Genomic DNA, 16,055 nt, shown 5'->3' with positions numbered 1-16,055 from the left:
CAACACTGACGCCAGCATCAAAACAGGAAATAAAATAGAACTGCGCTCTCTTGCTTAGCGTCACGTCAGCCCCGCGGTGCGATCAGGTACAGCAAAAAAACCTGATTCATTACATTATAACAGGTATTATTATTATTACTATTATTATATTATTTTTTTTATGTATAATTTATTTGTTTTGCTCTTTTTAATTGCTATTTGCAATAGTAACAGCAGTATTTATTAAGGATTTAGTGTAGGTTTTTGGGCTTAATGACTTAATGGAATTATAATGTATTCCTCTGGGAAAATCCTCCTCGACATACAACCATTTCGACTTACAAACAAGGTCGTGGAATGAATTAACTTCATATGTAGAGGTATCACTGTATTAGTTTAGAAAGATATCCAATTTAAAAAGTAGTCAACCTAAGATCAAGGGACAGAACACTCCCTGCCTGACATCTCAGCCCTTAACTAACTTGTAGAAATACCATCTAAAACAACCGATGCAATACAATAAATCCCTGCAGCATAAGACACTCTAAAACATAGGCAAACGAATATGTGTAAATGTTTTCTCCATGAGCTTTTGAAAAATAAACATCTTTGTGAGAGTGCACTCCTGTGAAGAGACTGATATTTATATACAGTACAAGATATATCCAAGAATCGGAATCGAGAATCGTTTGGAACTGGAATCGAAACGTGGAATCGGAATCAGAACCGTTCAAATTGAAACGATGCCCACCCCTACTCAGCATAGAACTTTGAAGGTTGTATTATGAATGAATCACTTTTCACGTACAATAAAAACACCACTCACCTAGCACACAAAGGCCTTCTGTTTCAGCGGGAAAATGACCTGGCATTTACTGTTGTCATTTATTCCATGTGTGTGCAGCCGTTTGGAGCTATATGAAAGGCCTGCGTGTATGTCGCAGCCTACTCATCTTGCTTTTTTCTTGCATCTGCAGTCGTTCCAAGGCAGCCAGGGCAGAGCCTACCTGTTCAACTCAGTGTGAGTGTCCATCTTTTGTTCTTTGTTCCCTCCATCTGTTTTCAATTGGCTTAACTTTGGCCTGTCGGAAACAGGCTCCCATGCACGCCACCCTAGGGAGACGAGCAATTTTCCATACGCTGTTATTTAAGGAAGTTTGCGACGCATATCGTTCCAGCAGGTCGCTACATTGTTTTGAGTAAGCGGACCTCGGGGGGCTGTCGTTTTCAAATGAATTCTGTCTGGAAATAAGGCTGTACAAGTCAGTGCTAGGCAGCCTGGTTCTCTGTGCTCTTAGAACGAGTGGGTGGAATTCAGTGACTCACTCTACACATTATACTGTATAAAAGGGTTAAGTTCAACTCCATCCTATCTTTTTTTCCATGTACCCATTCTTTTTCTTGCAGGGTGAATGTGGGGTGTGGTCCTGCAGAGGAAAGAGTTCTGCTCACAGGCCTGCACGCTGTAGCAGATATCTACTGTGAGAACTGCAAGACCACCCTGGGCTGGAAATATGTGAGTGCCCTTGGCGGATTTTCATTACGGCACATGAAGCGAGGCAAGGGTCGGGAGGTGATTAACAGCCACGTTGTAATTTTATTTGCACCTCGTTTTATATTTGGACCACCGCCTCATTTGGAGTCAGTGATTCTGGGTATAGTAATGGACATCTTTATTTATCTTTGAGGGTACTGTTTGGCAGGTTAGGAATAAAGTATGACATTTAACTTGAATACAGTGCTGGCCTTTAGAGAGGCAACTTTGCTTTAGCGAAAGACAACGACATTACGTTGAACTTTTGTCAGTTTTCACTAAATCAATATGTTATCATTGCTAATGTACTAATCTTTTCTTTGCTGTAACCACAAACACAAGGACGGACTGGCATACGGGGATACCAGGGATTTCCCGTGGGCCGATGGGTCGGTGTCGGGAGATATAAGTAGGGTCGTAAAACACGGTCAAGCCAGCGGACGTTCGTTTTCCCGTGGTCAAATGAGCGAATCCTAAAATTACTGCACCTGTGTAATACAAACATTACGGTAAATTCATTCTGATTTGCGTTGTTCCCAACTCTTCAAAAAGCTCTCAACACTCAAACTATATAACACCACCATTGTCATCATTTAAAAATGAAATGAAGTCACCTGATCTTAAAACTGCTCCATTTACATGTACGTTACGTGTGCTGTCACGACAGCAGTGTTGGGCATGTTACTTTAAAAAAGTAATTATAGTTACTCACTACTTCTTCCAAAAAGTAACTGAGTTAGTAACTGAATTACTCTATAGTAAAAGTAACTAGTTACCAGGGAAAGTAATTATTTCCATTACTTTAAAAAGAAGTTGTTGTATGTCAAAGAATTTGAAATTTTCTGAGCAGTATTCGAGTCAGTTGAATAGAGAAGAACAGACAGGTAGTTGTGTTATAGAACCTTGTAATTGTTATGGCACCTCACCAGCAACAGATTTATCCTATACTTGAAGTGCAACAAAAATAAACAGTAAACAATATAATAAAATAGCAATCAGCTGTAAACAATATAAAGTGAGTTTAATCAATTAAATCTAACTCTCACAACCTGAGACAACTGGTCAAGTAGACATAGCCTACTGTGCTTCAAGTATTTTGACTTGAAATAGTGTTCATATCTCCACCTCGTAAAGGACAAATTTTTCGCTGAATGCTCTGCCATCATATCCCTCAGCATCTGTTTTGCGTGTGTGTGTTTACCGCACACGCTGTTCTGGTTTGTGTGTGAAAACACCGGCTCTGATTGGCTTACCATGACATATGACTCTAACCCTCAGCCAATCACCATAACTTCCATCGCATCTATCCACGTGGTGCATTCAGGTAGCTTCGTCCCCCTACTCCTCCCGTCACCCTCAAAGCGTCTGCCGTCCTCAAGATGGAAGCAGCATTCTTGCTGGCTGACCGTGAGGGATGGGAACGAGGCTAGCATTCAGGTGTAGATAAAACAGAAAAGTTTGCAAGCTTTGGAAAGCATTGTCTAATTGAATGAGCAGGGACAAACAGCCTGGAGTCATAAGAAGTATGTGCTGTAAATTCTGATACAGAATTATCCGAGGCACCCTAAAATGCACACAGCGCAAATATTGTTTTGCTCACATGATGATGATATAACACGGCCTGCCGAGAGCCATACGTTAGTGTTAATGTTGAAGTTACAGTGACACCTAGTTAAAAAGTTACAGTTAAAGTTAGTTAAAGTTACAGTTTCATTTTTGTAGTACTGTAAATCCACAATTTTTGAACAAATTCTGGCCTAGGTTGGTGAATATTAATAGTACACCTCTCTGACTACTCCCATAATTAAAACTATGCATTTTACTGTACCAGTATTTAGAAAAATGAATTAAGTCCTACATTTATGTATTTTGATCTGGCTGCAGATCTCATTTTTTTGTGGTATTGTAAATTTACAATTCTGAATAAGTTCTGGACAAGGACGGTGAATATTAGTAGTGGACCTTTGACTACTCACATGCTCAAAACTATGCATTTTTACTGTACCAATATTTAGAAAATTTGAGTTAAATGTCCTCCTACTAATATTTTCCTCATGCTTTAATTATTGTATCAATGACCTGATTGCATTAAAATCACTACATGCTTTAAAATCACCACACTAATGTAAATATTTTAGTGGTGGCTAATTAGGGATTGGGTTATTGTTTACTATAATGTCCAAAACAAACGCGGATTTTTTTCATCAATGTACAGTACTTGTGTTGCTGGCTGGATGGCTTCCAAAACCATCCATGAAGTGGGCAGGTCTTTCAATGACTTCCAGGACACCATGGAATGTAAACAGATTCAGAAGACTGACTTTACTTTTGCAACAGGATTCAAAAGAATTCTTACTCTTTTTGTGCTATGTTTATATTGTTCTCAGCATTAGAGTGAGCATCAGCAGAGTAGATAAATAAATGTATCACTGGAGTGAAGTACGTGAAAAAAACTTAATGATGCACTTTGATACAGCGTTTCAACGGAGTATTAGGACCAAATAAATAATTAAAAAAAAAAAAAAAAGGACGACATTAAAGTCGTAATATTGTTATGAGAAACAAAAGTCGCATTATTACATAGGGGCAATGTAGTTGTTAGCCGCTACGCACTTTACGCACATGTACCTTCGCTGGGAGCATTAGTATAAATTCTTCGATTGTTTAGAACTTGATGTAGATTAACCCTTTTAACACCTAAGCCTATTTTGGCCGAATTTGCATGCCTTTGATGTTGCTTTTATATTTCAAAGAAAAAACTGTTCACAATGGCCAAGTTGGGTCCCTTTTTTCAGGAGACCTTGAACTTCATGTCCAAACTGTTGTTTTCTTCACTGACCAACTTTAATCCACATTTTGGACCCAAAAAGACAAATCCCAAAATCTTTTTTCAAAATTTGTAATGTTGAAGTCCCACTGACAACCAAACATGCTCGACCAACCATTTTGAAGCGTGATAATATTTATATAACTTTCTAGGATAAACATTCAATAGAAAAAAATAAGATTGAATTGGCGGCACAGTGGCTGAGTGGTTAGCACGTCTGCCTCACAGTTCTGAGATCAAGGGTTCAAACCCGGGCTTCGGCCTTCCTGTGTGGAGCTTGCATGTTCTCCCCGTGCTTGCGTGGGTTTCCTCCGGGAACTCCGGTTTCCTCCCACATCCCAAAAACACGCATGGTAGGCTGATTGAACACTCTAAATTGTCCGTAGGTATGAGTGTGTGTGTGAATGGTTGTATGTCTCCTTGTGCTCTGCGATTGGCTGGCAACCAGTTCAGAGTGTCCCCTGCCTACTGCCCGTAGTTAGCTGGGATAGGCTCCAGCACCTCCGCGACCCTCGTGAGGAAAAAGCGGCATGGAAAATGAATGAATGAATGAAAGATTGAATAGTTTTATGTTTGACAATTCAACACAAACAGCAGCTATGGTCATAGGCGTTTTTGGCCTTTACACGTACTATGGTCAAAACATGTTATATACAATGCAAAATAGTGAGAAAAAAATTATATATATTATCCAACACAAAAAGGGTTTGGAGGATATCTCTTTGTGAAGTTAGGTATTGTACCCATCACCTTATCAAAGGTATGTATGTACATGCAATCAAGCTTCTCGAACACACATCTATATAAAAAATGAAAAGATTCATAGTGAAGTCACATACAACGTCACACAGCCTACTCATCCGCCGTTTGCACGCTGCTGTCACTTCTACTCGCCGAGATGCCGACTAATCCGAGGAAAACATTGACAAATACAGCTCATCCTATTCCTTGAGTTAATGAAATAATGCATTAGCTTGCGCTAAATTTAGTTTTCGATTCATTCTGCACGTTTCAAAGTCGGTCGCTCAATCCAACCGGCAGTTGCTTTCTTCGCGTGTCTCCTTTTCCTTAGTTTGCACCTTGCTCGTCAATTTATTAAAAATGTTCACATTAGGTTCGTCCTTCTTGACATCACAATGGCTCTTGGGATCTGTAGACTTTTGTGCTGCTTTCGGTTTTGAAAAAAGGACAAGAAATGATGGAAATATGGAGATAGACACATGGTCCATGCAGCGTTTTAATGCATATTTATGAGTGCAATAAAACAATAAAACTCAAATGACATTATCTCCCGTTTTACTTGGTCGATATACTTCAAATAAAAACTGGTGTAGACATCAACTTCTGTACTTTCAAACGATAGCAACCAGGGGCACGTGGGTGACGTAATTACAACGTTACGAGGCTTCAAAGATGATATGCGTAAACGTGTCGCATCCGACACGTTCGGTGTTAAAGGGTTAGCAAAAATAATAAGGATTTCCTTATTTGTAAAACTGATTCTAAAACACAAGATAATAACGGAGGTGGCAACGCGCTACGTAAAGTACGTAGCTGCTTATTCAGCTACACTAGCCCGACATTAGCCCCTAATACTCTGCCGTACGACCCATATAAAGACAACTTCAATAGAAAATGTTGTTATATGGACTTACGATCCGCCAGCTTGTTGTCTCCTGTCATCTTCCAAAATTATACCTAGGTGATGGCGCTACAGGTGTTTATTCACGCCTGACTTGCTGCCGTGGTATGCAAGCTTGGCATTATAGAGAATGCACAGTGTACCCTTCTTCATTTTGTTGAAATAAGTCCATTGTTTGGTCACTCTGGTGCGTGTTTTTGATTGACGCATTTACGTCATCGATGTCGACTAGTCAGGACAGCTCTACGTTGGACAGAAAACATACCCCAACGCAAAAAAATCACTGAAGTTATTAAAAGATAAAAATAACATTATTTATTCGTTTTGTGATTAAAAAAAACTTTTAGCCAAAGATATGTCAAAATAAAGGGGTACGAGTACAATTTCACAAACGCTTTGATTGTAGAAGTGTTTTTTCCCCCTCGTAGAAATATTGACTCTTTTCCTACAATACAAAGCAAAACATTTTTGCTCTGAAAATCACATTTAAAACTGTCTCATAACAGATTTCAATCATAAGAGTAACATCCATTTTAATCGGAAATATTAAACATAGCCCTTGAATACAAAAGTATCACACCCCTGCTTTAGAGCGTAACGTAGACGGCAGCTACAATCAACTAGTCAAAATAAACATGCAGCATGCATTTAGCGTAGGTGGCATTTTAGTTCCCCTGTCAAGGGGAGTAAATATGCAGCACACATGTTATCTTCCTTTATCCATCAACAGAGCTGAGTGTGTGCAGTTGTCAGAGGTGAACCCTGTCAGCATGGAGGTGAGAATTTACACTGTAGCACGTGAGCGTAGTCCTTGGTGGTGGACCCGCACTAGCGCACAATATCCTTGTTGTTTGGTGCCTGAGAGGGCTCCATTGACCGTCCGTCTGAGCCTGTAGCTCCAACTGTAACATTTCCAGCATAAACATTTTCCTACATCAACCTTACGGGTGGTTATTTTTTCAGCCGAGGTTCTATTCCTGTCACGACCCCACAAGGTGGAGAACACATGGTGAACGCTCACTCACACACACATGAAATAGTACTTATTCAGGGGTTGGGGGTAATGACATACATATCAGTTGCAGCTGTGTCGATTTTCTGCTGTCATCAAAGTTCTGTGGCGAGGCCTTGACCCACTGCCCTTATATACCAGAAATCTGATCACGCCAATCTAAACCACACAAAGACAAAACAAGGTAGACACACTCCACAGTCAGACATTTTCGTATCTCTTCCGCGATCTAACGGGGTAAACTAAAGTAACACTAGTATACTTGTGTATATCCTTTAACTGGGACCTTGGCTTTCAAAAACTACAGTATATTTATTTAGTTTTGCTTGCTTTACCAATACCATCTCTGAATGCTGTGGGGATTTGATGACTGGATGAACACGGCTGCGGATTAACAAGCAGCAGCCGTCGGGGCTCAGTATGATCACATGACCGGCCAGACTAAAAGACATGCTCCAAAAGGGCCCCGATTAAGCGTATAGATTTTTGACAATTGATGTACTTAAAATTGAAATTGTACTGATGCATTAAAAAATATGTAAACTTGACTGTTACAGAAACTTTTTAGACGTAATATTTAGAGGTGGGAATCTTTGGGCACCTAACGATTCGATTACGATTCAGAGACTCCCATTCGATTATAAATCGATTATTGATGCCCCCCCATTTTTTAAAATGTTTTGTATATTTGTTCCAAAATTGTTCAAAAATCCTCTCAGGCTAAATAAACCAAACTACTATTTTAGTATCAAGTTACCGCTTAAAAACAGTAAATAAAATACTCAAGTCCCCATTCTGTATCAGAAGCTTTAAACTACATTCAATTAATGTTGTGAATCAACCGTTAAAGTTGTTAAAATTGCGCCGTTATTCCATAATTTCCCTCATGTCTACTTTCGACATGTGAAAGTTTTAAAACTGTTTCATCATTTAAAGATAGATTCAAGTCAAGATTTTGCCGATTTAGGGGTATTTTAGATAAAAAGTAATTAGGTTCTCTACAACAGAGCCTTCTAGAGAAGTCTACTGCTTTAAGATGGCGCCTGTTTACTAGTGCGGGAAAGTCTGTCATTTCACATCTAGTCTAGATATATGTGATATCTGCCATAGACTTATGTTGCCGTATGATTGTAGCAACTAGCAACTGGGCGCTATTTGTAGCGGCTGACGGTCGCAGTCAGGTATTATTGTTTAGTTTTACCTAGCGGCAGTAGCTGCACATGATATTTACTCTCGGTCCGTTCCTCATTGCGTCCTGAAGACCGCACTGACTGCGTTTTATTTCCGCTTTACCTGATATAATTCAATAATTGGAATTTGGATGTTTGTGAATCGTTCTCGAATCTTCCACGGCCGAATCATGAATAATCTAAGAATCGGAAATTTTGCACGCCTCTACTAATATTAGAGTTGTCCGATAATCGTTTGATAAAATAATTAAAAAATTATATCTGATAATATTGACATCGGTTTTTCACTATCAAAGTGAATGTAGAAGCCTTTGTTCAAGGGCTGGTCACAGCCTAGCTAAACAGTTGTGCTTTTTGACCATTAGGTGTCTCTAAACTAAGATGCTTGAGATTTGTCATGTGAGCAGATCATGTGCATTCATGGTGCAATTAAATGAACAATAAATGATTGAAAAATAATTAATTAGAAACTCATTACATACATACTTACTTCATTACTGTACTGAAGCTGTGTGCCTTTGTTGATATTTTGAGCCAGAAGCACTGTGTGAGCCATATGTGATATGGTAGTGCCGTATTGGCGTTTTGCACTTGCACTTGATCCAAAACACCGATGTGTTTGCACAATTTTGATTTCAACAATAAATATAGTGGTGCAATATAGCCACTTTTTCTATAACATCAGTTGCAGTAGTTCCCTTATTTTTCACAGAATGTTTATTGGAAAACCTTGAAGTTGTTACATTTATCATTATTTAAGTATCCAGTGAAGCATCACAATACAGTTAGCCATAATATGTCCATGACCGCATATATCGGTATCAGATTTTTGGAGTTGGACGATATCGGGATATGGGTTATTGGTTAAAAAATCATATCGGACAACTCTTCTTGCAATTTGTCTGTGTGTGAAATTATCTGCAGTTGGATGTGGGCATTAAATTAGTTTAAAGTGGCATTAAAAAGAATTAAATGAGATTTGCTTATACCTGTAGAAACCCTGTATAATTGTCAATGGCAGGGAATGAGTTAAGGGCTACAAGAAACCAAATCCAGAAGTATAAGCATTTATTTGAAAAATGTCAAGCGACAGCAGAAAAGTCAGAAAGAAGAAACTTACAACCAAGACAGCTAAATTTATCACATTTGATTACATTTTTTTATAAGTTATAAAAAATACTGAAATTCTATACAGACGCCTACATTTATTTCAACATGTTTTCAGGTTTTGTCCCTAGAGCTCATGAAGATGCGACTAGCTACATCTCGTGTTAAAGATGAGAAGTGTAACAGAATGTAGGCTGAACCCTAGCTTCTTGTGAGGACCGCATTCAAAGATATTTTCATAATTTGCTGCGGCCAAATAAAAACTGGGCAGCGGACCGTAGTATGGACAGTCCTGACCTCGAATGTGGGTACCTCACTTACACAGTTATAGAATATTTTATGTCCCACTTATAAAAATTTAAATAGTCCACATGCAAAATTCAAAACCATGCACTTTGTAAGAGTAGAATTATTTTTTTCTAGGACCAAATTTTAGAATAAGTAAGAAAAAAAACGCTTGGATGGAAAAAAAATTCACTGTGCCCTACACTGCATATTCATAACGGCTTAATCAGAGTAGTTTTCTTAAATCTAGCCAAATAATTTTCTCCATCTTGTTTTGAGTGTTAAAGACTAGTTAACTGATTGCGTCAGATTATTCCACTTAAGAGAATATTACTATTACTATACTACTATTTTTTAAGATCAAATATACTGTAATTTTTGGACTATAAGCTGATACTTTTTTCCTTCCATTTTGAATCCCACATCTTATAGTCCAGTGCGGTTTGTTTGTGGATTTACTTGGGTTAATAAGCAAAACATGCCTCCTAGCATGCATTGCAGCGCTACAGATGTAAATAACAATCAAAATTCATGTACTGTGTTAATTATTTACTGAGTTACTGTTCCAGTTGTTTCAATAATTGTTCGTTATGGTATTTTGCAACACTGTATTTGACAGTGGCATCATAAGACGGTCATATTTATGATATGACACTATCATGGGCATTACTGAGTGCTTATGACAGATGTCATTAAGTGTCATCCGGCAAATTATGTTATTACCGCCTTTTTTGTCCAGTTTCGATCTTTTACATCCATTCAAAAGTGAGATAATTTGCCGGAGTCTTACCAAATAACATAACTAGCAATTAATGAAACAACCAAAACAGTAACTGAAGAAATAATTAGCACAGAACATGAATTTTGATTGTTATTTATCTGTAGCGCTGCAATGCATGCTAGGAGGCATGTTGGACAAAAACAGTGTTGACAGCAGGTGGCAGAAGAGGCTTGACTGTTTCCCCCAAGGGAGCACTGATGGCCAAATGAAGCTTCTTGAAGCAAGCTTTGCAGCCAGTTGCTTCAAAGCTTCATGGTGGTTTATTTGGTCTTATGACAGTTGTATGATACCACTGTCAAGTAAAACTGGTCTTTAGGTGTGAATATCCCATAATACGTTGAGGACAGCTGCGGCTTATAGTCAGGTGCGCCTTATAGTGCAGAAATTACGGTACAAATTTATTGCTTAAAATAAGCTATTAAGATTATTTTCAGCTAGCTATTTTTCTTATTTCAAGAGATTGGAGTAACATTGAAGCACTGGCAGATAATTCACTCATTTCTGGTAGATTTACACTGAAAACAAGGAAATGTAACTAGTTCTAATGAGGTCTTTTTGCAGTGTACTATTAATATATTTTGACCAATTTTGACGCGTTTTGTTGACCAATCGCTTGCAGAATATAGATCATTCTTCCTCTGCCTAACATGAACCGTCCCATCAAGTCTGGTCTCACTTTTGTATCATAAAAATCTGGCATCTAAACAGGGGTGTGAAGACCTTTTATATCCAGTATTCTGCTGTTAGTGAACTATCTGTGAGCGTCATGTGAATTAAATGGCAGGCCTCCTGTCCTCTGCCCCTTCCTCCCCCTCCAGGAACATGCCTTTGAGAGCAGTCAGAAGTATAAAGAGGGCAAGTTCATCATCGAGCTGGCCCACATGATCAAGGACAACGGCTGGGACTGAGCGACGAGCCCGCCAGGACGCGACCGCAGCGGAAGGGGAGCGGGTTGGGTGAATGGATGGGGAGGGTGGGGAGGGTGTTAGGGGGTTGTAGTGGGTGAGTGTGTGACTTTGGTTTGGCTGATTTACCATTAACCTCTGTAAGTCCCTGCCCATTCCTCCCCTCTCGCACACACCGACACTCACACGTGACGCGCGTCGGGTTGCCGACATCCAAGCCGGGAGCCGCGGCAGATGGCCGACGAACGCGGTCGAGACGAGAGCGCTCCTTTTCTTACCGAAACCCGATTCTGTATCTTCCGTATCTATGTCCGCGCACCGCTTGAGCGTGCGCTAGTGTTAAAACCAGCTCAGAGGAAACGCATCCAGCAGTCGGCCTCACTCGGCTATTCTGTCCCACCCCCCATAGATAGCGATGACCTAAGATGATTATAGCAAATCGACATGATTGGGGCAGTGCCAGCTGGGCCAGTGATGAGGCTTGGCACGGAGGCCCGAGCACAGCGGGCGGGAGCGGCGCTGGCTAAACCCCCGAAGGGGAGGGCGAGGGAAAGATCCCGTTCCAGTAATGCGGGAGCTTCGACGGCTTCTGGCCGGGATCCGGTCCGGCCGCTTTGAAAGAGATCTAGCTCTGCCGTCATCAGCTTCTCTTAAAACCTTGCCGTTTGCTTTGAAAGCTCTTTAACGTGAACTGCAGATCTTTGCAGCAAAGGTCTGGGGTGGTCCCCAAAGTCCTCTTGAAGGCTCAAAAAGACCAGAAAGCCTCAATTGGATGGCGAGCAATCCCAAACTATGAACACCAACAACCAATATGATTTTGAGAAATGGCCAAAGTATGAATAGTTTCATAGGTTTTCAGTGTTTTTGAATATTTTCATGACCACATTGAAGTGTACTGTGGAGGCTAAAAAAAAGCTAATCATCCACATAGTGGTGTGCTGTGTCTGTGCATTTCTTACTTTAGAGGAAATCACTTCTTTGACCTGGACTGACTTTTTCAGACTTTTTATTTGCTCTCACACTCCAATGAGAGACATTTACATATGTTCTGTGTAGATTACTATTGAACAGCTGTCACTGGCTGCCATAGACATCCGTTCCATTTTGACAGTTGAGATGGATAGGACGTCTCTAGCCCTCAATGGCAGTGAATATTAACTGGTCCTAACACTCCATCGTGAACATACCTGGAAACACGAAGCAGTTTTGAAGCTCTTCCGTCCTCGAATGGAGAGCTCCTCTGATGGAAATGTGCTTTTTCAAATGAGCGAACCTATTCGACTTTCCATCTTGTGGAATGCACCGCAAATATACAGTATGCATGAGCTAAAGTGCCAGTTGGCTTTGAGTCTCCGCTTCTTCCCAGCTGAGTGGGTTTCTGCCAATGGCACCATTTCAGATCCATCTCCATGTCAAAAAACATAACGGATGTAAATAGGAACCAGATGTAGGGCAGTAGGGTGTCGTCGTTCCTGAGCTTTTGTTGACACTTGTTCCAACCTCTCCATTAAGGTCATATTAAAACTCATCACAACCAAAGAAAGCACCCATCAACACTAACCTGACCAAGCAAAAGATCCTATATTGCTCGGGCAAAAGTTGTGCAAACGAGGGTGTGTATAGCTGAAAGCCAAGGCTGTGGATAATTCTTGTCTGTCATGTATTTCACATCTTTTATTTTATAAAACAACAGATCTTAATATATGAATATATTGTATTTACTGTATTCGCCAAGAAGAATACTCTTCATGTCGACCTCCGTGTTACAGAATGTAAATAATGTCACTGTCATGTTTTATCTGCAAACCCCGCGATGATGAATGAATTTGATTTGGGTCATGTCAGGCTTTCTCTCTGGTCGGCTGTACAAAATGACTTTTTTTACCCGAAATGTTTCGATTTTAATGTCTTTTGTAAAGAGGGATGCTGATGTTGACTTCATGTTATTGGATCATCATCTAATAAAATGCACCTTGATATCTGAATGGACAGTTTTATTGTGAGCAACAATTGCTATATATTATTTATAGTATATACATTGGTGGTTATTTTGGGAAAAAAAAAAAACCAAAAAACTAAACAGGAAATGACCCTAAATGTACAGGAAATGATCTGGGAAAGCCCCAAACTCTTTAGAAAGTGATCCAAAATCACCTGAAAGTGACAAATTAGCGCTGCAAAATCAACAGGAAAAACCCCCAAATCAACAGGAAGTCACCTATGAACATGAACTGATACGGAAATGCCCTAAAATTAACAGGAAATTATTAAGTGTACAGTAATATACGGTGTATCACAAAAGTGAGTACACCCCTCGCATTTCTGCAGATATTTAAGTAGGTCCTATATCTTTTCATGGGACAACACTTTGACACAATGAAAAGTAGTCTGTGTGCAGCTTATATAATAGTTAATTTCCCCCTCAAAATATAGCCATTAAAATCTAAACCCCTGGCAACAAAAGTGAGTACACCGCATGGGAACTACATACATCCCTAAATGTCCAAATTGAGTACTGCTTGTCATTTTCCCTCAAATGTCATGTGACTTGTTACAGGAGTGCTGTCAGCATTGCTGCAGAGATTGACGAGGTGGGGGGTCATTCCCACCACCATTCTTGACTGTAGGCATGACACATTTAGTTGTAGTGTCAACTGTAGTGGTGTCAACAATAATCGATGCGGCGATGCATCCTTATGCGTTGCATGGACGATTCAATTCGATGCGGGCAACAAGCCGAATCGATCCAACGCATTTAAAAATATATAAGTACGTTCAAAAATCTTCCCTGCGCAATTCCGGTGATGCAACGGATTTGGGTTCCCCATTTGTATTATTATTCTCATGTTTCATTTTTTACACACTGCATAATTGGTCAAGTTTCCCACCAACCTCGTAGAAGCCAAAATGTCTCCAGATGTCAGCTTTCAATGTCTTAGGTGCATCAATAATCTTTCTCGCTCCCTCTTTCTCGCTTCAGCCATTGTTATGTTATGTCCTATCTCTTAGAGGTTAGATCTTGTTCACGAACCCGAACGGGTCGGATCGGGCCCAAAATGTTAAGCATTCACGTTTGGGTTAGGTCAGGTCGGGCCGCCGCGCCGGACTAATAAATTATTTTTAAAAATGGGATAAAACTGAGAGCAGGCTCTCTGTATTGTGCATTTGCTTGTGCACGCACATGAAGCAGTGGCACCGCCCGCTTTTTCTTCTTCTCCTCCGCTGTGGCGCTTGCGATTCGTTACGAAAGACACTTTTATTTATGCACACAAAGGCAACACAAATGTGATCCTTTTGAATCTTCTGTGTGTCTGCAAAATCGCATGTTTTTTTTTTTTTTTTTTTTTACATTAAACTTTCCCAGCGTTATTTTGTTGTGTAAATGCTTTTATAATGATCATGAAAATATTTAGACTATTTAAACATTAAGAAAACTTGTGTTTTTTCTGCCAACTCGAAGAAATGAAAATAAATTGCTGCTGCTGCGTTTTTTTTTCTTTTTTTTTTCCGCGTCACTCCAAGGGCTTCAATACCAGCGGGCCATGTCAGGTCGGGCTGGATTTTTTAGGCCCAATCTAACCTCTACTATCTCTCGGCTCTCTCGATTGCAAAAAACTGATATTTCCTCATGTTGAAACAGATTGTTATGGCTGCTAAAATGCTGCTGCACTTCATTTTATTTTAATTCATTATTTTTTATTGTTATGTGGTAGTTACTGATTGCATTTCTAAGTTAATTGCACATATAAAGTGGGCTAGGCCTACATTTTACTTTTGTTCTACATTGCAATTTAGTTGATGTTTTGTTTGCAACTGAACTGATCCCTGGATTGATATTGGGATAAAGATGCTGCTGCACTACAATATTTTCTTTGTCGTTTTCTTTAATATTTACTTGAATACTTTTATTGATGGGTCGTTGTGACTAAAATACAGTGACTGTTATTACTGATTTTGCACAGGAGTTCAGATGTTGCACTGTGTGAAAGGCTGCTACTGTGTGTAAAAAAAGAGAAAGCCCTGGTCTCATTCAAAGCACCAATTAAATGCTGTGATTTTTTTTTTTTTTTTTAAACATATATATCTGAAAGTATTTTCATTTGACTTCAACCAGGAGTGACACAAGAGCCAATAAAAAGTTGTTAAATGTCTGACCGCTTGTGTTGCCTCATGATTCATGAAAAATATGCTTTGCTTTAGAATTTTAATGCATCCCAGGCTTTAAGGCATCGCGATGCATTGCCGAATCGAACCGAATCAAATCGTGACCCTCTGAATCGAATCGAATCGTAATCGAATCTTGAGGGCAGTGCCGATGCACACCTCTATATCTTTGTACTCCTCACCTGGTCGCCGCCACACATGCTTGAGAGCATCGGAACCAAACAAATAATCTTTGTCTCATCAGACCATAGGACATGGTTCCAGTAATCCATGTGCTTTGTTGGCATGTCTTCGGCAAACTGTTTGCGGGCTTTCATGTGTACCGTCTTCAGGAGAGGCTTCCTCCTAGGGTGACAGCCATGCACACCAATTTGATGTAGAGTACGGCGTATGGTCTGAGCACTAACAGGCTGACCTCCCCCACCTCTTCAATCTCTGCAGCAATGCTGACAGCACTCCTGTAACGAGTCACATGACATTTTGGAGGAAAAATGACAGGCAGTACTCAGTTTGGACATTTAGGGATGTACGTTTTTTCAAAGTGGTGTACTTACTTTTGTTGCCAGGGGTTTAGATATTAATGGCTAAATTTTAAGTTCATTTTAGGGGAAAATAAATTAACTCTATTA

General features: G+C 39.8%; 1 protein-coding gene across 2 annotated transcripts in view; it reads left to right on the top strand.

The window, feature by feature from the left end:
* The window catches only part of LOC130917678 (protein yippee-like 2), a 36,678-nt gene extending 20,864 nt beyond the window's left edge, over nucleotides 1–15,814 (top strand). Inside the window, exons 2-4 of one of the 2 annotated variants that reach the window (XM_057839314.1) lie at nucleotides 957–1,000; nucleotides 1,387–1,495; nucleotides 11,176–15,814. In XM_057839314.1, coding sequence (XP_057695297.1) covers nucleotides 957–1,000; nucleotides 1,387–1,495; nucleotides 11,176–11,265 — 243 coding nt within the window. In that variant the 3' untranslated portion in view covers nucleotides 11,266–15,814. The remainder of the gene's footprint in view (nucleotides 1–956; nucleotides 1,001–1,386; nucleotides 1,496–11,175) is intronic. The other variant, XM_057839313.1, reaches the window with a different exon arrangement.
* The last annotated feature ends 241 nt before the right edge of the window (nucleotides 15,815–16,055 follow it).

The sequence above is a fragment of the Corythoichthys intestinalis genome, chromosome 6 (genome assembly GCF_030265065.1).
Source record: "Corythoichthys intestinalis isolate RoL2023-P3 chromosome 6, ASM3026506v1, whole genome shotgun sequence".
In the NCBI taxonomy this organism is placed as follows: domain Eukaryota; kingdom Metazoa; phylum Chordata; class Actinopteri; order Syngnathiformes; family Syngnathidae; genus Corythoichthys; species Corythoichthys intestinalis.
Note: the sequence above shows the minus strand (reverse complement) of the source record. Positions and strands in the feature narration are given on the sequence as shown.